The following is a 21741-nucleotide window of genomic DNA, read 5'->3' on the forward strand; positions in this document are numbered from 1 at the left end:
GACACGTCCCCCTTACCCCGATCTGTGCCCCTCCCTCCCCTGAGCTGGGGACAGGTCTGGGAAAGGAGTCATGGCCAGGGGCGAAGGCCAGCAGTGGAGTCCCAGCTAGTGGCTGAGGCCGCGAGCCGGGCAATGAGCGGGGGCAGTGGCTGGGGGGGTGAGGCCGGAGCAGGGCTGGGTGGTGCTCCCTCCCCTCCCCGCATGAGGATTGGCCCAGGCCCCGCCACGCTCCCCTAGGGGGGCACACCCCACAGTTTGGGGACCAGTGTTGTAATGATATTCAGGCCTTTAAAAAAACGCGTGGCCTGCAAGGGGAGAATTACACTTCAGTTACACAGTGAAGCCTCTCTATACAGCAAAAGGTGCAGGTCATAGCAGTGTGTCTGATATAACAGTAAAGCTGAATGTATTTCATCAGTGTTAGTTCCCAATGCAATACATCATAATCTCATAACGTGAGAATTCTGATAATGACCCCTAGGAGTGTCATGGTGAACTGGTGACTGCCTGGTCTGCTCTCTCTAGTTGTCTAGGAAGCAGACACCAGTCAGTTTGCTGGGAGGGTTTCTAACTACACAAATTTGGCATTCAGCTCTTTTTCCCCCCACGCACCAACTTGGCAAAATTTCAGTCAGCGAGTGAGACAGACTTATTATTTCTGTGTCTAAATCTTCTCTGAACCTCACGCTCCACTTGGCTATTAACAAAGTCATGATTAATGACTATTTTAAGGCACGTTTGCACCAAAATTAGAGGGGGGGGGGGGAGTTCCAGCAATGTTTTGTCCAACACACAATCCATCGCTTTGCATACACATGCAATATTTTAAAAAGCTATTCTCAGATGGGGTCTCAAAGCGTTTCATAAACATCCGTTGGTTCACACAACCCCTTTGCAAGGTGGGAAAGTATTACTCCATCCATTTGAGAGACTGATAACCTGAGACACAGAGAGGTCCTATGCCCAAGCCTTCAATTGTCAGGCTGATCAGGAGAGTACCAAATTTCAAAGGAAAATATACCCAGATAATCCAGCCACTGAGACTGAGGTACCTGTATCTGTCCCTAGGTTTGGCTAAAAGCCAATGTAACCCTCTGATACATGTGTGTTCCAGGTCCCTCTCTGTGCTCAATCAACAGATGATAGGACTTTGCTGCAGTCCTACCTAGAAAGTCCTGTCTCTTTAGTTCAAAATGTAGCAGTTCTTGTTTATAGCTCTGGAGGTCCCTGATTCAATCCCCAGTGCATCAGCCACTGTCATGTAAACACCTTTTACACAGCCATCCTGGGTGTCCAGCCTGATGGAAAGAGACCCTCTTAGGAGGTCAACTGTCAGGCATATCCCTCATTGTCTAGGGCAGTGATTTTCAACCAGGAGTCCGGGGCCCCCAAGGGGGCCATGAGCAGGTTTCAGGGGGCTGCCAAGCAGGGCCAGCTTTAGATTTGCTGGGGCGCAGAGCAGAAAGCTGAAGCCCCACCACACGGGACTGAAGCCCGGGGCTCTGAGCCCCACCACCCAGGGCTGAAGCTGAAGCCTGAGCAACTTAGCTTCGCAGGGCCCCATGTGGCATGGGGCCCAGGCAGTTGCCCTGCTTGCTACCCCCTAATGCTGGCCCTGGCTTTTATATGCCGAAAAACGGTTGTTGTGGCAGAGGTGGGCCATGGAATTTTTAATAGTATGTTGAGGAGGCCTCAGAGAAAAAGATTGAGAACCCCTGGCCTAGGGCTACATGGCCCACATATAGATAGAGAGATGCAGCTTAGAACCCTCTGTGTGCACTGGCAGAGCTCGGAGCATGTCACTTTCTCTCATGGTCAGCATAAGAGATACATAACATGACATCCTTGGGTGGGTCACAGGCTGCGGGTTGAACCAGAGACCGCTAGATCTAAATCCATGAGCTTCTACTGCCCAAGCTCAAATTCCCAGCCTGGTTAGCAGCCGACTCACAAACCTCTATGTGGTCCAGACAGAAGTGGAGCACAGAGCACCTCACTATGTAAACATAGGGCAACACCCCTCCCCAATCATCTTGGGCAGCATAACCCATGTGGGTTGGAAAGGAGCAAACTGGGAAAAGTGAATGGGGGAAACACTAAGGTGGACAGATAATGCATTATGCTCATAAATAGCTTGGTTTGTTAAGACAAATTTTCCATTTTTCCTCTGGAACCTTCATTGTTCTTCTAGTCCTAGATTCTCCTTCAAGTTTGCCATTCACAATTCTCCGAGTTTCCATCACAGACACAATAGGTTATAATATAGGTTACAATAGGAATAATCATCTCAGGTTTATAAAATTTCGACGGTTTGCTTCTCAAAGAAAGCACTTATTTTCGGACAGAGTCTCCTCACATTCAGATGGGCCAAGGAGTCTGACACTATGCTGCACTCTGATCTTCTTTTCCAGTCACTCAGTATTACCGTGATGGGGCTGCTTCTTGTTTTCTTAGTTACATTGTTAGAGATGGAAGGTACATGTTCTAGCCTGTTTTTCTGGACTTCCACAGTAATGATTCATGGATTTGTTCCCTCCAGTTCCACTGAATACGTCCGATGAAGTGAGCTGTAGCTCACGAAAGCTTATGCTCAAATAAATTGGTTAGTCTCTAAGGTGGCACAAGTACTCCTTTTCTTTTTTCCAGTTATAATGGTAACTTGAGCAGCCAAGACAACTTGCTTGCCAAATCTACTGCTAGTGGTGGCAATAGCCTCCCATAGCTCATCACGTTCTGTCCATTTCACCTTGCAAAGCAAAGAGAAGTCTCTCTGATGCTCTGGACAAGGATGCCAAGGGAAAACACCAAGTGCATTGCATCCCTCAAGTGGCAGGAATGAAGGTCCTTCCATTCTTGTAATTCCAGACATTTCAATGGAAAAAATATCATGTTGTAAAGTCTATTTTTTATTTTGGCCTGGAAAAGCAAAGCTGCGAACTCCACGCAGTAGTTACATTATTCACTGTTCACATTCACTCAAGATGACAGAGAGCTACAGGTATCCTGAGGGGAAACAGAAGATGGGAATTCACCCCCAGATGCTTGCCGTCCTTCAGGTTTCATTTCTACCCAAGCTCCATAGCAGCCCCATCTGTGGAAGTTGCAGGGATGGTGTATTGAATCAAGACATGCTCTGGACAATCTGGTTATGCTCCCAACACCACACTCATGTTTCAGGCAGAACCGGCTCTCTACTCACCACTAGTGGGGTGAAGTGCCACCACTCTTCAGAGTAGGAGTAGCGGCAGCTAAACTTCCACCCCAAGATTTCTGCACCAGTTTTCCACCAGCTCAGTCACACTGACTGTTCCGGACCAAGTCTTACCCCCTACAGATTTTTTTTGTATTGGATTCCAGGTGCTTGGGGTCCCGCCTGCATTTTTTAAAGAGCACAAGAAGAAACCTTTTACCAATATGGCTGGCTAAACTGCCACCCCCGGCACTATTCAGCAGCAGACTGCTGCACTGACAGGATGGCTAAGCCTTGGAGCACTAATGGAAACTGGCAGGGCTTAAATTCTCACAGACTATTTCCCAGAGCCCCAGAGCTCAGGGCTTCAGCCCCGTGGGGCGCACTGGGGCTCCTATGGGTTTGAAAATATTTACTGGACTCTGCTCTGGATGGCTCCAGCTGATTTAAGCCCTGGAAACTGGACTCTGTCTCCGTCGGGCGACAGAAAGATGAAGAGTTAACAGACTGCAAAAAAACATCACAAAAAGAGCTGTTCTGATCCCACTATGTAGCTGCCCTCCTCCAATTCCAGTTACTATTTCCAGTTTCAATCAGCCTTCAAATCGCCCGGAGACACAGCTTTGAAAGTGGCCACTTCCGTCATCTCACTCAGGGCCATATATCACCTTTGAGCTGAGCATGCCATTCCCATTAACACAGTGGTTCTCAAACTTTTGTACTGGTGACCCCTTTCACACAGCAAGCCTCTGAGGGCAACCCCCCCTTTATAAATTAAAAACACCTTTTTTTATATTTAACACTATTTTAAATGCTGGTGGCAAAGCAGGGCTTGGGGGGAGGCTGACAGCTCATGACTCCCCCATGTAATAACCTCATGACCCCCTGAGGGGTCACAACCCCCAGTTTGAGAACCCCTGCATTAATAGTTTACAATGCAAGCACTGAGGGCAGGATGTTTTCACCAAGCCATAACCTATTAAAAAGACATTTGAAACAAACATACTCTTACGAGTAAGTCTCCTTCTTTAAAAAAAAAAAAAGATTATACTTGGCCTTGACACTTGAACATTGCTCCTGTCCTGCAGGAAGATTCCCACTGAATAACTAGGTACTATAGCAGAAAAAAAACAAACCTAAACAAATAACAACCACCACAGGATGGGAGCATTTTTAGAAAGTGCACCAGAACACTACACAGTGCCTTAAAACATATATTTATAAATTCAACGGAAGGCAGCGTAGTTTAGTTGAGAAAACACAGGACTAAGACTCAGGAGACCAGGGTTCTAATCTCACCTTTGCCACTGGGTGACCATGGCAAGTCATATCAGTCCCTGCTCTATGCCTCAGTTTCCCCATCTGTAAAAAGGGGATAATGATACTGACCTCCTTTGTAAAGTGCTTGGAGACCTGATGTAAGGTTATTAACATAAATCCTACTGATGAATGAAGCCTTGTTATAGCCCTGTGAGAAAGGGGATATGTTATATCCATTTCAGAGAGAAGTGAAGCAAGGCACGGAGGGGCAAAGTGACTAGATGGGATCTAAAAAGGAATTTTCCATCTCTAAATTTCTAGGACTCTTCTTTATATGGAATAAAGAACAAAATGTCATTTAAAGGGCAAAGATGGACAGTAGCTTTAACCTTTCCCCTAGCCTGATCCCATCTTAGCCTTGCAGTTATATTAACATAGGGCAATTGGCACCCTCCAGCTGCACTTGCTTGGAACTTACTAATAATTAGATGTTCACAGTATGTTCCAGGGCTTGCTCAGTCCATCCGCCAGATGCTACTCCTACCTCCATCTGTCTGCCAAAACTAATGAACCCACAATGAGCTGCTTTAACAGCAGTAACAACTGAGATCACCCATCTCCGAAGGATTCAGAGCCATTACATGCACACATGGGACAGAGGTCTCTTATTTATTTTTGTGATGTTCGACACAGAGCCAGAGTTCTGCTCCAATTTCTAAAAGCTTTGGTTTCCACCTTTCCTTTGGGTTCTCTCTCATAGCCTCTGGACCGATTCTATTTATTTCCAGCAATGACACCAAGCAACGTAAGATTTCCAATATTGGACCAGATCCTTAATCTATCCAGTCCAGCGTCCTGCCCAAACCTGATGCTTCAGAAGAAGACTGGGGGTGGAGGGCAGAGGAACAGACTGACTGTGACTGTGGCAAACTATGGAATGCTATACATGGAGGGGTAGTTTTCTTGTTTGTTTCACTTATTTCTATTAAGCCTACTTAATTTCAGAAAAGATCCCATGAGTCATGCAGTCTGTCAGACTGGACTTCCAAGTCTAGAGTGTTGTTGGAGCAAACTTGCTTCCTACAGTGCTTAAAATCAGGCGTTAACACATATAGGAAACATTTCTGCATAATGTGAATACGCCAGTTTATAGTTAAGAGTTACTATCAGCCTAAACCAAACTCCCATTGCAGTTAATGGAGAGACTTCCATCCATTTCAATGGGTGTTGGATTGGACCCTCTAAGATGATGAAAGATTAACTCTCACTTGGGGCCACACGATGCCTCTGGGGCAGGCACATCAGTGCCTGGCCCTGCCATGGGTTGTCCAGCAGTAGATGGTATCCAAGTTTGCTCAGAGACTTGAGACCGAAGCTCAACTACTGATAGTCGAGAAACAGAATGTCTGTTTTGTGGGAAATTCTGACATCTGGAAATTTGTTTTCATTCCAAATCAGAACCAAAAGTTGACATTTCAAAATCTACGGCAGAATGGAAATGCCAAACATTTTCATTATAATATCAGTTGTGGGTAGCGGGTCACCCGCCCGCAATTGACCAGCCACCTGCAACCCTTGAGCTGCCCAGCTGCCGCCACTGGCAGGGGTCCCCCCTGCAGTGGCTCAGCTGTTGCACGCAGCCGGGGACCCCTCCCCCGCGGTTCCCAGCCACCGCTGCCAGTGGCAGAGGGACCCCACAGCTCCCAGCAGACAACGACGGCAGAGGAACCCCGGAGCTGCTCAGTGGCCACGGACAGGCTGGGGGCCTCCGCGGCCCTCCCCCCATGCAGCTCCCCTGCCGCCGCAGGCAGCGGGGAACCCCCTGCAGCTCCCAGCCCTGGAGGGCGGCAGGGGGACCCCTCACAGCCACTAGGCAATGGGGTCCCTTGCAGCTCCCAGTCACTGCAGGGGGGGCAGGGTGCTAGACCCTCCTCCCTCCCCATTTTGTCAGGGATGTTTTCAGTAAAAGTCAGGGACAGGTCACGGCTTCAGTGATTTTTTTTATTTATTGCCCTTGACCCGTCAAAATCGCAGCCTTAGCCATAAAAAACGGTTACGTACTTTCTCGTAACTGTTGTTTTTCAAGATGTGTTGTTCACGCCCATTCCACATTAGGTGTGCACGTGCCACGTGCACGAGCATAGGAAACTTTCTCCCTTAGCGGCTCCCGTCGGGCTGGCGGGCCCCCCGAGTGGCGCCACTGCGCCCCGCATATATACCCCCTCCGGCCCAACCCCCTCCAGTTCCTTCTTGCCGGCGACTCCGACAGAGGGGTAGGAGGGTGGGTGGTGGAATGGACGTGAACAACACATCTCGAAGAACGACAGCTATGAGAAAGTAAGTAACCGTTTTTTCTTCTTCGAGTGCTTGTTCACGTCCATTCCACATTAGTTGAATTACAAGCTTACCTCTGGAGGAGGGCAGGAGTCACGGAACAACTGCTCGGAGGACCGCTCCGCCAACTGCCGCGTCCTCTCTGGCCTGCTGGTTGACCGCGTAGTGGGTCGTGAAGGTGTGCACCGAGAACCAGGTGGCTGCTCTGCAGATCTCCTGGATCAGGACCTGTGCCAGAAACGCCATGGAAGTCGCCTGCGCCCTGGTCAAGTGGGCCATGACCGCCGGGGCTGGAACACCTGCGAGCTCATAGCACGCCCGGATGCAGCTTGTAATCCAAGACAAAATCCACTGCGCCGACACTGGGAGGCCTTTTACCCTCTCGGCCACAGCCACAAACAGCTGCACGGACTTGCGAAAGGGCTTGGTGCACTCCAAATAGAACGCCAGCACTTGATGCACATCCAAGGTGTGCAAGCTGCGGTGATTCGGGTCCGTATGGGGTTTCGGGAAGAACACCGACAGACAAATGTCCTGGCCCAGACGAAATTGGGACACCACCATAGGGAGGAACTTGGGGTGTGGCCGGAGCTGCACCTTGTCCTTGTGAAATACTGTGTATGGTGGCTCAGCGGTGAGGGCCCTCAGTTCGGACACCCTTCTGTCTGAGGTAATGGCAACCAGAAACGCCACCTTCCAGGAAAGGTGGAGGAGAGAACAGGTAGCGAGGGGCTCGAAAGGGGGTCCCATGAGTTTAGAAAGGACCAGGTTAAGGTTCCATGGAGGGACTGGGGGGCAGGAGTACGGGAACACCCTCTCCAACCCTTTAAGGAACTGCCCCACCATTGGGTGGGAAAACACAGAGCCCCCTGAGAACCCCGGATGGAAGGCGGAGATGGCCGCCAGGTGCACTCTGAGTGAGGACGGGGCTAGCCCTTGTTGCCTGAGGTGCAGGAGGTACTCCAGAATGGCCTGCACCGGGGCCTGGCCCGGCCGCACCTGTCAGGGTTCACACCAACACAAGAACCTTTTCTACTTGGCCATATAGGCCACCCTGGTAGAGGGCTTTCTACTGCCAAGCAGAATCTGCTGCACAGGAAAGGAGCACTGGCTCTCCAGGGCGTTTAGCCACAGAGTCTCCACGTCGTCAGGTGCGGTGACTGCAGGTCAGGGTGGAGAAGCCGCCCGCCATCCTGTGTAATGAGGTCCCGGTGTACGGGCAGGACTACTGGGGCATCCACCGACAGCTCTAGGAGCGATGTGTACCAGTGTTGGCGGGCCCAGGCTGCGGTGATGAGGATCACCACCGCCCTGTCCCTGCGCACCTTGAGCAGGACCTTGTGCACCAAGGGGAGCGGGGGGAAGGCATACGTCAAGCCCCCTCTCCACGGGATCGCAAACACGTCCGTGAGTGAGCCCGACTGCGGCGCTGGAACAAGCAGAATCGCGGGCACTGGGCGTTGGCCCTGGTGGCAAACAGATCTACCCGGGGAAACCCCCACCTGCGGAAGAGCGAAAGCACAACGTCCACGCTAAGCACCCACTCGTGCATGCGGTACGACCTGCTGAGGGAGTCCACCAGCTTGTTCTGCACCCCCGGGAGATAGGACGCCTCGAGGTGAATCGCATGGGCTATGCAAAGGTCCCAGAGGAGGAGAGCCTCGCGACAGAGTGGCGAGGAACGAGCCCTGCCCTGCTTGTTTATATAAAACATGGCAGTAGTGTTGTCTGTCAGAACTGTCACGCTGTGACCACTCAGAATGACGTGAAAGGTCTGGCAGGCGAGACGAACCGCCCTGAGCTCCTTCACGTTGATATGGAGTGACCGCTCTGCCTTGGACCACAATCCCTGCGTCATGAGGTCCCCCAGGTGAGCCCCCCATCTGTGATCTGACGAGTCCGTCACCAGCGTCAGATCCTGAAGTGGGGCGGCAAAGGGGATGCCTTCGCAAACCACAAGCTGGGACTGCCACCACAGCAGGGAGTCCAGCACATCCCTTGGAGCTGTCACTACGAAGTCCAGGGGGTCCCTGCCTGGGCGGTACACCCGTGCGAGTCACGCCTGCAGAGTCCTGAGTCTCAGGCTGGCATGCCTGACCTCATGCGTGCATGCTGCCACGTGGCCCAGCAGCCGCAGGCAGCACCTGGCCATTGCTGTTGGAAACTGGTGCAGGGAGGCCATTGCTTGTTGGATAGCCCGGAATCGGGATACCAGAAGGCTTGCCCTGGCCTGCCCCGCTGCCAGGACCGCCCCTATGAATTCCACTCTCTGTGCGGGTACGAGCATGGGCTTGGGGATATTCATCAAGAGCCCCAGCTCGCGGAACAATCTCAAGGCCACCTCCACATGGCCCCGCACCTCTGCCTCGGATCAGCCCGCCAGGAGCCAGTCGTCAAGGTACTGGTACACCCGGATTCTCTGCCTCCATAGGAAGGCCGCCACCACCGCCATGCACTTCGTGAACACCCGTGGGGCTGCAGTTAGACCGAAAGGGAGAACAGCAAACTGATAACGTTCTCGGCCCACGGTGAAGCGTAGGAACCGCTGATGTGCTGGGAAAATGGCGATATGAAAGTACCCGTCCTTCAAGTCGAGGGCGGCATACCAGTCCCCCGGATCCAGGGAAGGGATGATGATGCCCAGAGAGACCATGCAGAACCAGGCCTTGACCAGGAATTTGTTGAGCCCGTGCAGGTCTAGAATTGGGCAAAGGCCCCCTTTGGCCTTGGGGATGAGGAAATACCGGGAGTAGAACCCTTTTCCCCTTAGGCCGTGAGGAACCGCCTCTACCGCCTCCACCCATAGCAGCGAGCGGCCTTCCTCCTCTAGGAGATGCTCGTGAGAGGGGCCCCTGAAGAGGGATGGGGAAGGGGGGTGGGAGGCAGGGAGGGAGGCGAACTGCAGCGAGTACCCATTCCGCACCGTGCATAAGACCCAACGGCCCGACGTAATGGTGGACCATGCACGGGAGAAATGGGACAGGCGGTTCAGGAAACAAAGGGACAGATCCGATGACTGGTCTGGTACGCTGTCCTTGAGTGCACCTTCAAAAGCCTGGCTTAGTGCCCGGCGGGGGTTTCTGCTGGCCTTGGTTCTGGCCTGGCGCATTATTGTTATTATTGTTTTTGCGCCGTCGCCTGTTATCCCTGCCTTGCCTACAGTAAGGCTCATGCCTATGGCGAGGCTGGTACTGGCGTTGAGGGGGAGGCTGTGGCTTAAAGGGTTTCCTCTGGGTCGCCGGGATGTGCACACCCAGCGACTTGAGCGTAGCCCGCGAGTCCTTGAGGCTATGCAGCCTCACGTCCATCTGATCCAAGAAGAGCCCAGACCCTTTGAAGGGGAGGTCCTGGAGCGTACTCTAGACCTCGGGGGGCAGGCCTGACTCCTGGAGCCACGCCGAGCACCTCATGACCACCCCGAAACGATTGTTCTAGCCGCCGCATCTGCCAAATCCAAGGAGGCCTGGAGAGAGGTCTTGGCTACTGCCTTGCCCTCGTCCACCAGGGCCGTGAACTCCTGTTGGGAACCTTGCGGGAGGTTGTCCTTAAACTTCCCCGCCGCCACCCAGGAGTTGAAATTGTGCCTGTTGAGGATGGCCTGCTGGTTAGCAATCCTCAACTGAAGGCCCCGAGATGAGTACACCTTTCTGCCAAAAAGGTCCAGGCATTTCGCCTCCTTAGCCTTAGGGGCCAAGGCCTGCTGTTCATGGCGCTCCCTTTCGTTCACAGCCACAACCACTAGGGAGCATGGACTCAGGTGGCAGAATAGGAACTCATAGCCTTAGATGGGGCAAAGTATTTACGCTCCACTCCTTTAGCTGTTGGAGTGCTGGAGGCCGGGGTCTGTCATATAGTCTTATAGTTAGACTGAATGGTCTTAATGAGCAGGAGCGCTATTCTGGATGGCCCTTCGGGGCTCAAAATGTCTACCATGGGGTCCTCCTGCTCAACCGTCTCCTTGGCCTGCAACCCCAAATTTTGGGCAACTCTGCACAGCAGTTCCTGGTGGGCTCTATGGTCTATTGACGGAGGGCCGGATAGCTCTGTACCCGCCACCGCCTTATCCGGGGAAGACGAGGAGGTTAGCTGCTGCTCAACCCCCTCTGGTTTGTCCTCCTGCTCCCCATCTCCCGTGGCAGGGGCCCCCAGCTCAGGCTGGGGCGCGAGTCCATGGGACGGCGCCAGGCTCGGTGCTGGACTCTCCGGTCTAAGCTGGGGGGATGCTGGCAGACTGGATACTGTTGCCTCCGGCACTGTCTGGCATCGGAGCGGAGACCGGGACCGCTGCACTGAGTAACTTGCCCTGGACAGGGCCCCTTGGCGCTCCTGATAGGCCCAGGGGGTCCAGAAGAATGAATGGCCTGGCAGCCCCCATTGAGGTTGCCAGCTCCCCTGAGGGTCCCTGCTGTCCGGGCCCTGGTGCGGTAGCTATAGCAGCCGGAGCCGGCGCCGGACTGCAGCGAGGCCGATCGCGAAGGCCATTGCGGTGCCAACAATCTGCGCCGGTGGAGAATGAGCAGCTCCTGGCTGACCGGGACTGGGAGTGGTACCGGAACCCCCGGGATCGGGGCCGGCGTTCCCTGGACCGGGACCGTTTGCGGGAGACCTCTGGCAAGGGCCATCTCAACTCCTCCCGGTGCCGGTCTCTGGGTGGTGCCGGAGAGCTGCATGCCCTTCCTGGCGCTTCTTCGCATCGACCCGCTGCCAGTGCCACAACCTCCTTCTGGGCCGCTGGCAAGTGCGAGTCTGCGGAGTCGGAGCTCGACCGGGACCAACTCCGGGAGCGGTGCCGGGACGGTGTCTTCAAGTGGCACACCATTGCCGGCTTACCCCTCGACGGCCCCGAGGCATGGGTGCCAGAGGGTTCTCCCCATACGGGAGGGGGCTCGCCGCCGACAGCTCGATGAGGTCCTTTGCGGCCTCAAAGGTGCCAGGCGTAGAGGGCTGATCCGTTATGCCCTCGAGCCCATCGTCCGCACTGAGCTCACTTAGGTCTGGGCTCGGTGGGGCTTGTGCTGCCAGGACTGCCTGTGTCAGAGCCGGTACCGCAGCCTTCCCGCTCTTGCCGGTGCTCGGTGCCTTGGGAGGCGCCAGCCTCCTGTGCGGGGAAACGACCACGCCTTCCTTTAGGCTGCGCCAGGGGCCACACTGGGGAGGACGATTGGTGCCAGGGCCTAGCCTGGCGCTCTGGGGCCGACAGCTTATGGTGCTTCACTGGTGCTGGGTCTCCCGACGGCTCCAGGGCACTACGCACCGAGGAAGCCTGAGCAATGCAGCCTCCATCAACAGTTGCTTTAGGCAAAAGTCTCTTTCTTTCCTCGTCCTTGGCTTGAACGCCTTGCAAATCCTACACCTTTCAGTTTGATGTCCGTCCCCCAGGCAACGTAGACATGGGTCGTGGGGGTCACTAACTAGCATAGGTTTGCAGCACGTGGTGCAAGCCTTGAAGCCGTGGGCCTGCAGCATGCCCCGCAGCCCGGGGCCAGTGCTGGAGGCCTCCAAGCACCTAATCACTTAAGTGTTCATAATCTATATGTAAACGAACTGATAACAGCTACTCTAAAGGCTAAGGGACTGCTCTTCTACGAGAGAGAGAGAGAGCTTGTTCCAACGCCGCCACAGACCGTAAGAAGGAACTGGAGGGGGTCGGGCCGGCGGGGGTATATATGCGGGGCACAGTGGCACCACTCGGGGGGCCCACCTGGAGCCGCTAAGGGAAAAAGTTTCCGACGCTCGTGCACGCGGCGCACACACACCTAATGTGGAATGGACGTGAACAAGCATTCGAAGAAGAACTAACAGATATGACATGTAGATTTACTCTACCCTGTGGGACTCCATGACCAGCTCACATGGACAGTAACATGATTTCTATTAAGGACATTTTAGATACAGGCAGATTTTAGAGCCTCCTTTGTTGAAGGTTAAATATGACTGATTGTGTCACCTATCACGTTCTAAGGGTGGAAAAGCTGGTTCTTGCTCATTGAAAGTACACTGCGTAGCAGCTCAGAGACCTGGAACTGCCTCCTGTTACACTCTTAATTAGAGGACAGTCTTAGATGTCTGTATGCGGATGTGTCTAATTGAGGGAGGAGCTATTGATTGCATCACCGATGCACCGCACTCTCCAACTGCTTGATCAGCTGAGTGCTAATGGTGTTGCTTCTGGAAGAAGTAATCTGTGCTCCTAGCTGGCGATAAAGGACTTGCGTGTGATAACGTGAGGGTGAGAAATACAGTCACTCAATAACGAGACATAATAGCAACACCACAATAGCCGTCATTACCGAGGACTAGACCATAGTCCACCCCACATGGCTGCACTGAGGTGTAAGTGGGGAACAAGATGCTCTCCCATGCCCTGTTCAGCCATCCCACATCTCTGCTGCAGGCATGGCGGGGAAAGCAGGGGTTGCATGCCTGAGGCTGCTCTGCCTGCACAGCCGTAAGCAGGGAGCAGAGGGAAAGAGGTGGAGAATGGAAGGAACTTGGGCTCCCCCCTGGAACGCATTGACCCGCACAGCTGAGATGGTGCATAGAGGGGCTAGTCAGCCAGTCAGGACCAGTAGCAAATTACCATCCCTGGGAAGAAAGGTGATAGTACGGAAGGAATTATGCCTCTCTGGGGCACAGCTAATTCCCTGGGCTCTCAGTCCTCTTGGGATGATGCAGCTATATACCACTTCGTATACAGAATGAAGCACAATCTAGCCCCAGTCTTGCTAGGCTTTAGTGTGACTGCAACCACGCCCCCTCCATTGACTGCAGTAACATCCCATCCCAAGATCTCATGATGCAGTTCATGCATGTCACTGTACAGCAGTGGTCTCTAAACTTTACACACACAAGATCACTTTTTGAATTTAAGTGCAACCCAGGACCTACTCCGCCCTTCCCCGAGGCCCTGCAGCTTCCCCAAAGCCCTGCCCCTCTCACTTCACCCCCTGCCCCTCCGTCGCTCACTCTCCCCCATCCTCACTCACTTTCACCGAGCCGGGGCAGGTGGTTGGGGTTCGGGAGTGGGTGTGCGCTCTGGGCTGGGGCTTAGGGATTCGGAGTGTGGGAGGGGGCTCCAGGTTGGGGTTGGAAGCTCTGGGAGGGAGTTCGGGTGCAGGAGGAGGCTCCGGGATGGGGCTGGAAGCTCTGGGAGGGAGTTTGGGTGCAGGAGGGGGCATGGGGTGCTGGCTCTGGGAGCGGGAGGTCAGGTGCTGTAGGGGGTATAGGGTGCTGGCTCCGGGAGGGGCCTCAGGGCTGGGGTGTGGGCTCTCACTGGGCAGCACTTACCTCGGACAGCAGCGAAGCAGGGCTAAGGCAGGCTCCCTGACTGCTCCAGCCCCATGCCACTCCCGGAAGAGGCCAATGTACCCCTTGGGGGACATGTGGCTCCGCGCACTGCCCTCTCTGCAGACACCACCCCTGCAGCTCCCACTGGCCACAGTTCCCCACCCCTGGCCAATGGGAGCTGCGGAGGCAGTGCCTGCAGGCAGGAGCAGCGCGCGGAGACCCCTGCCCACCCACCCCCATCCCTCCTGGGGCATGCTGGCCACTTCCGGTAGCAGTGTGGTGCTGGGCGAAGGAGGGGAGCCTGCATTAACAGTAGCCTCGCTCCACTGCCAGACTTTAGCAGCCAGAGATCGCGATTGACTGGGAGAGTCTCCAGGATCGACCAGACAATCGCCCGGTTGGTGACCACTGCTGTATATGAACCCAACCCATAAACTCCATCCAGACACACTAACCTCAAATTAACAGCCTCCTTTGAAGCATGCTATCACATCCTGCTGCGTGGTAACTTCAGGTACATGCCGACGACTGAAAGGTGGCCATTGGAAGCTCATTACTAGGCACTTTACAAAGGTGAATAAGTATTATCCCCCCCACAGCTTGAACCTTACAGGGCATCATCTCAGCATAATAAATGCAACACCCACATGGGCAAATGAACAGCTTGCCCAGTGCTCCAGTTAGGGCACTAGCCAGCAGGAGATGCACATACAACAAAACACCGTTGCCGCCAGTTCACAGAGCACAAGCACATTGCTGTAGCCAATGCTCACAAACTCCTCCCCGTGCTGGGACAGGTATCCTTGATGTAGGTCACAGCAACGTCAGCAAAGCCACCAAGCAAACCAGTGGGATTGTACATTTGAATCTATCAATCTATGACAGGGCCATAAAACAGTGAAAGCCTAGAGAGTCAGAGTAAATAGATGAAATAGGATTTAGTAATATGGAGTAAATAGGATTTAGTAATTTAGCAACAGAAGCAGCAACTTCTCATGCTGTAATGGAAGAAACATGAGGCTGGAGAAAAGAAAGGGTTTGTAAGGGGCTAGGAATTAGAAAAGTTAAGTGTATCATACAGGTAGAGCCCCAAGTCCTTAGGATGGGAGCTACACCATGCTGATGGTCCTTGGCCTATGAATGGAATGACACTGGCATCATTTTGGGAAAGATACGTCATAGCTGTGGCTGTCAGAAAAGAGACAGAGACAAACGCTATGGCCAGGGGAGAGAAAGGAAAGGAATTTCAGCTGCAGAACTGCATTGGATCTATACAGTATGAATATCCTTCTCTCATACTGCACACATTTATATGCAGTTCACTCAGGGTTCAGAACCTGGAAGGCACACATTAGAAAGTGCCATACACTACGCAGCATCACTCATGTTCTGCCAAGCAAGACGTCCAAGCTAAGACAGGCAGCCAGAGTGAGCTAATCATCATAAAGAACACCAGAAATATTGCTGGAGGGAAAACATGAGACCAATTCAAGAGTACGTGCATATTTGGGGCAATCTCTTTTGTGGTGCTCAACCAAAGATCTTTGGCAAAACTGAATTTGCTGAGTCAATGAGAAAAGAAAAAGTTACAGAGCCCCATTTTACAGGGAGTCATTCTTCCAATCATAACCACATTTTTAAATGGGGCCTTGGAATGATGGTACAGGCCAGTCTGTAACATTACAGGCTAAATATCTTCACCCAAGAAATAGTCTCCCCAGACTCTAAAATTCTGCCTGAAGTTTTTTGCAACCAAGGTTTAGAAAGTGGGCTGACAGTTCACAAGCTGCTTTTGAAAATCTACATGTATTTATACATTCTAAGGCCAGACAGAACTATTACGATAATCTAGTCTGACCCCCTGTATAACACAGGCTTTACTTTCACCCAATAATTCCTGTTGCATTGAGTCCAGTTCTGGTTCAGCTAAAGCATATTTCTAGAAAGAAATCGGCTTTTAATTTAAAAAAGAATCCGAGTGAAGTAGAATCCACCACATCCCTTGGTAAATTATTCCACTGGTTAATTACTGTTCAAAATGTGTACATTATTTCCAAGATGAATTTGCCTAGCTTCAGCCCACTGTGCGTGTGCATTCATGCATGTAATATACAAATATTATTTTAAAAATACAAATACTTTAGTGAGCTCAATTTTCAGAAGTTGCCTCCAATTCTGAGTCTGAAAATATCTCCAAATGCAATTTAAAGCACTCTAACCAATAATGACTTGAGGTCATATACAAATCAGGTCCTATAAAATGTACCTGACATTATTAGCAGTAACTGAAGTGAAGACACAGAAAATGGAGGCTGAGTTTATGCTCTTTTGGGAAAAGAAAAAAAAAAAAATCAAGGTTCACATATTTTATGGTACTGTTTGGAGAAACGACTTAAAAGAAATTAACTCAGGCTGTACTGTACAATACCTGTTGCTTGATTTCACTTCTCATAACCCTTCCATGCTGAAAACACAAAACAATGCCACTGTAGCACTATTACTGTTAATTTTAGTCAACATTTGGACTTTGCAGCCACAACCAAAAGTTAGTTATTGATTCAGGCTCTGGAGCATCCACGTGCTCCTGGAAGTCCTTGCTTACTTGAATTGATGGTGTTCTCTGGAGCTGCGGATCTTGGAAGAAAATCGTTCTGCCAGTTTCTCCAGACTTCTGGAGTACTCGAGCTCTATCTCAGCCTTTCTGCGGAAGAACTCCTGGAGGTCCTGCAGGAGCTGCAGCCGGGATTCGGACTGTTGTTCCAGACATTTGAACTGTTCCACCAACTGGGTACGGATTTCTGAACATGCACATAAAAGAGGAGAGAGAAAGAAGCATTACACAAGCAAAATGCAACAGACCCTACATGAGAATTGTCTTCACTTGCTTTGCCCCAAGCCTTGCAGTTCTTACTTTCCCCTACTAGAGTAAAACTCCCATTAAAGGTCTCAACACCCAATCCAAAGCCCACTGAAGTCAATGGGAGTCTTTCCACTGACTTCCATTGGCACTGGATTGGGCCTTGACCAAGGACTTCAGAATTTGACCCACCAGTCTCGTATAGAACATTATTCCTTGTAGAATATACAGTATTGCAAGTATATAAGTGGCTGACTTTAAAAGCCATCCAGTTGTCTTAGATAACACGAAAACTGTACCGCTATTTTTGTAATATTCCTAATGCTTTCATATACTTAGTATAGGAAATAACACTGATACCTAATGACAAATGTTGACTTATTAATGGCTACTACAATAGGAGGCCAAAAACATAACAATGCCCCCCTTCAAATGCAAAGTCCTTATTTTCGTTCATTTCCCCAGTATAACTGTTGGGTCACTTAGCATTTCAAATGAATTTTTTGGCTGAGAAGGAAGCGAAGTGGAGAAGGTTCAGAAAGCCTTTCAGGACCTCCAAATTTGAGCTCATAGAACCTTGTGAAAATCATTAGCTTAATGATGATTTGCAGAGATGTGGTCATGTGAGTCTTCAGGACCCACGTGACTGATATACAATGTATTAAACGGAAATGGGGTTGGGAGGGGTGAGAGAGAGAGAAAATTCTGTTTTTAATGTATCTGTGCCACACCTATCACGATGGTATTTTAACACCTATTATATCCTATATAAATGAATATTCTTTAAGAATTAGATAAAGCCGTGCTTTCATCCTGACACTGATCTAGTTCTATCTGTAGCTGATAACATCAGCCACATTAAGTAATGTATCCTCTTCAGCAAATCAGAACTATCTGCGAAGTCTGTTTTACATGATGTATCTCCTTTTTATATGCTGGAGAAGTACTGTTTCCTTTTACCATTTTCCTTTTGACAAGACTTTTATCTTGTGCTGTGAAAGATCAATTGCATTTTTTCCAACTCCCACTTCTTAGCCTCTTACATAATGTAACTGAGGCTAGAAATCTCTTAAACAGGACTGATTCTTGGAAGCTAAGCAAGCAGAATTGGCATAGGGAAAATATGGCTCACTCAACCTATTAGACAATTTGCCTCTCAGTGCAAGACAAGCATTATGGCATCCGTGGCACTGGGTGTGGGTGTGAGGAAAGCAAACCTCCCCAATTGCTGCTAAAACATTTGAAAGGTTTATAGCCAAGGATTTTTGTTAATGGTTTTTTAAAGGGGTGAAAAATCTGGGAAGGCTGTAAGCAGGAAGTGGTTGTTCTTTCTTTCAGAGATTGCAACTAAGCTTGTTGCCTGGAGGGAGGAGAGAGCCCTTGAAGGAGAAAACAGAAAGAGCTCGAAGTGGGGTGGGGGGGAAATCAGGCTAGATAACAGGAACATTTCTTAAGAGTGATAACAATTAGAGCCAGCCACGTCAACATCTAAAGGAGGCAGCTGCACAATGGAGGCACCTAACAAAGGAAGCTACAATCGGAAGCTAAAGATGAAAACTTGTTTCATGAGATTAGCATCTGCTCCCTGTCTTGTGGGGGGTCAAGACTGCTCCCTAAAGTTATTGTCTACACTGCAACTGGGAGCATGCCTCCCAGCCCAGGCTGACAGACACTTGCTAGCTCGGCACAAACTTAATGTGCTAAAATTAGCATGGATGTTGCGTGGCCTGGGTGGCAGTACAGGCTAGCCGCCCGACTACAAGCCTGCCTGACCCGGGCCGGGAGCTTGCTTCCAGCTGCAGTGCAGACATATCCGAAGAGGCCAGAATTTCAAAGCTAGACATACACAACTGGGTGTACGTAAACATACAGGCCTGTAGCCAAGTATGCATATGCACGGGGCCAGCTGGGCACTTTACCTGGCATGTGCAGACATCCAATTTGTATCTTCATATCAGGTATTCTCAAATGTACGCAGACAACTGCATGTGCCTAAACCTTCAAAATCTAGTCCTATAATTTCCCTGGTACAAATGGTGTGAAGAAAATGTCCTACATGATGCAGGAGCCAACCCAGAACCATTTTAGCCAAACCATCCGCAGAAATTTTGCAAGTGCAGAGAAAAGGAGTACTTGTGGCACCTTAGAGACTAACCAATTTATTTGACCATAAGCTTTTGTGAGCTCACGAAAGCTTATGCTCAAATAAATTGATTAGTCTCTAAGGTGTCACAAGTACTCCTTTTCTTTTTGCGAATACAGACTAACACGGCTGTTACTCTGAAACAAGTACAGAGGACATTTTAAAAATACATAATTTATTTTTATTGAGTTTTGTGTATTGAGATTTTTTTAAACTCAATCAATTTAGCTGCCTGCATCCAAGTTAAATAGGATGTGTCTGCATATTGTATATTGCAAAAAGCTAATAGCCAAGTATAGCATTAAGCCTGTATCCTCCATATCTTATGTACTGAGCTGGAATTCTTATCTCCCTACATTGTCATTCTCAGGTGTAGACTGTGACAAAAGGACCCAGCTCATGGCAGGAGCGTCTTAGGGAAGGCATTATGACTCAGGGATCCACAATTCCCTCCCTGCTCCTCCATTGCTCTAAAGGGTGCAATAAATTGCTGCTGGCCTAATACCAGCCCAAAGACTCCCATCCCTTCCCCCTTGTATTAGCTAAGTTCTCTCCTGACTCCAGAGGACTAGAAATTTACAAACCAACTCTCCTGCAGTGGCTAACCTCTGCAGCCCAAAACAAAAACAAAAAAAAGGAGTACTAGTGGTACCTTAGAGACTAACGAATTTATTTGAGCATAGGGTACAGATGTGGGGACCTGCATGAAAGACCCTCTAAGCTTATTCTTACCAGTTTAAGTTAAAAACGTCCCCAAGGTACAAACTTTGCCTTGTCCTTGAACTGTATGCTGCCACCACCAAGTGTTGAAACAAAGAACAGGAAAAGAGCCCACTTGGAGACACCTTCCCCCAAAATATCTCCCAAGCCCTACATCCCCTTTCCTGGGGAAGGCTTGATAAGAATCCTCACCAATTTGTACAGGTGAACACAGACCCAAACCCTTGGATCTTAGGAACAATGAAAAATCAATCAGGTTCTTAAAATGCAGCCCAGTGCATTTGGGGATGGAGCCAAGGATCCGCACATTCCCTATTATTCCCAGATCACCAGCTTCTTATTCCTCCTTACGCCCCTGAGCAGTTGTGCAGGCTGAGTGGTGATTTAACCCTTAGTACAGTAAAATGGCCCCTGTTTCTGATTGCCTCTGGGTGCTGCTGCAGTATAAATAATACCCAACTCACTACAGAGCTATTTACTCTTAATGTTAGGGAGAAATATGTGAACTTTTAAAAAATGTTGTAGCCCAGATCCTCAGCTAATATCTAATCGGTGTAGCGCAAATAAAATCAGAATTAGGCTGATTTATACCAGCAGAGGATCTGGCCCAATTTCTTTTTGCAGGTTTACTCTTTTGAAGTCAGTGGACTTGCATCCACAACACCAGGAGTCAACTTGCCCCATTCATCCACAACACAGGACATATTACATTCCATCATGACAACAGCCTAAGTCGCACGGATATCGCAAGTCCCAGCCTATGCACTACGCTAAGCGAATCTGAATACTCACACACACACAAAGGGACCAGAAATGCAATTTGTCGTTATTGGGAAAAGTGCTGCATCAAGGCTCATTGAACTGACTGGTCTGAAATTTCATTTCAACAGCACATCTCACAGGCTTCATTATCAGCAAAGTGGCACGTTGGCAAGACAGCGAAGGAAGATTGATAGTCTGGGATGCTTCTGGAGTTCAAATGCTTTGGCATGCATAACGTAAATGTGGGGCTTTTTGTTCTGCCAGCACTAACCCCACAAAGTGGAAGGGATTTCCAAAAAAATTATATTTTGGTAGAACTAAAATGGAAAATTTTAGCTTCCCTCATGCCTGCCTGTAAGGCTCTTGTCAATTTCGCTTTCTCCGGGCAGGCATAAAGCAAACCTGGCAAGAGCCTTCTGCAGGCTGCCTGGGAAGCGGTCATTTTAAATTTTCCCAATGGAAAAATCAAAAGTTTTCAGCAGTTTTTTTCAATTGTGTGTGAAAAGGGCATTTCCATTTTTCCTAATGAAAAATTTCCAACCAGTTCCAGTAAACTTCATTTCGTAAGCTCCAGTGCATTTTTAGCAAGGTCATCACCACCTGACACACAAAGGAGAGACTAATACAAGGAGACCTTTGTGGCTGGCAGTGGAGATTCTTTTTTAATATCTGCTCTTGGTGTCCCAATGCCACAAAACTCTGAGTACCTCCTGCGATAGGGTCAGCATCCTCTCCTTCCACTGATTTCAATGGGAGTTAAAGGTACTCAGTGTCCTGCAGGAAGTGGCAGGACACAGACCAAAACGCGGCTCTTTGGTACTTTGCTGACTGGATGCCTTCGTGCCTGCAGCAGTAGCTGTACTTTCTAGATGCACTGGGTCCAGACTGTATCACGTTAAAATGTCACAGACTGCATGATACCAAAGCACAGCCTGAACTCAAAAGGAAATAAACAGACTTGGGTTTGGAAAGTTGCTACTTGGGAACATCTGTTGTTTGATGGGCAGACTGGGCTTTTTCCCTGGGGTTAGCAAGATAGATCGCTAATGACTACAGCCACAGCAATCTAAAAAATACTATCCAACATACAGAGCATGAAATCAGTATATCACAAAAAGGAAGCTCAAGGATCTGTGTGACGGGTTGGATCACAGAAACCCCCTTGGGGCTGCCAACTGATGCACCAAG

At 50.2% G+C, this 21741-nt stretch overlaps 1 protein-coding gene across 3 annotated transcripts in view; it reads right to left on the minus strand.

Annotated features, from left to right (window-relative positions):
* Window positions 1-21741, minus strand: part of SRGAP3 (SLIT-ROBO Rho GTPase activating protein 3) — a 269776-nt gene that overhangs the window by 89632 nt on the left and 158403 nt on the right. For all 3 annotated transcript variants that reach the window (XM_043551354.1, XM_037904515.2, XM_037904516.2), the window contains exon 2: window positions 16674-16869. Coding sequence is in view for 2 of the 3 variants with exons in the window: in XM_037904515.2 (XP_037760443.1) it covers window positions 16674-16869 (196 nt within the window). In the remaining variant the exon portion in view is untranslated. The remainder of the gene's footprint in view (window positions 1-16673; window positions 16870-21741) is intronic.

The sequence above is a fragment of the Chelonia mydas genome, chromosome 7, assembly GCF_015237465.2.
Source record: "Chelonia mydas isolate rCheMyd1 chromosome 7, rCheMyd1.pri.v2, whole genome shotgun sequence".
NCBI lineage: Eukaryota > Metazoa > Chordata > Testudines > Cheloniidae > Chelonia > Chelonia mydas.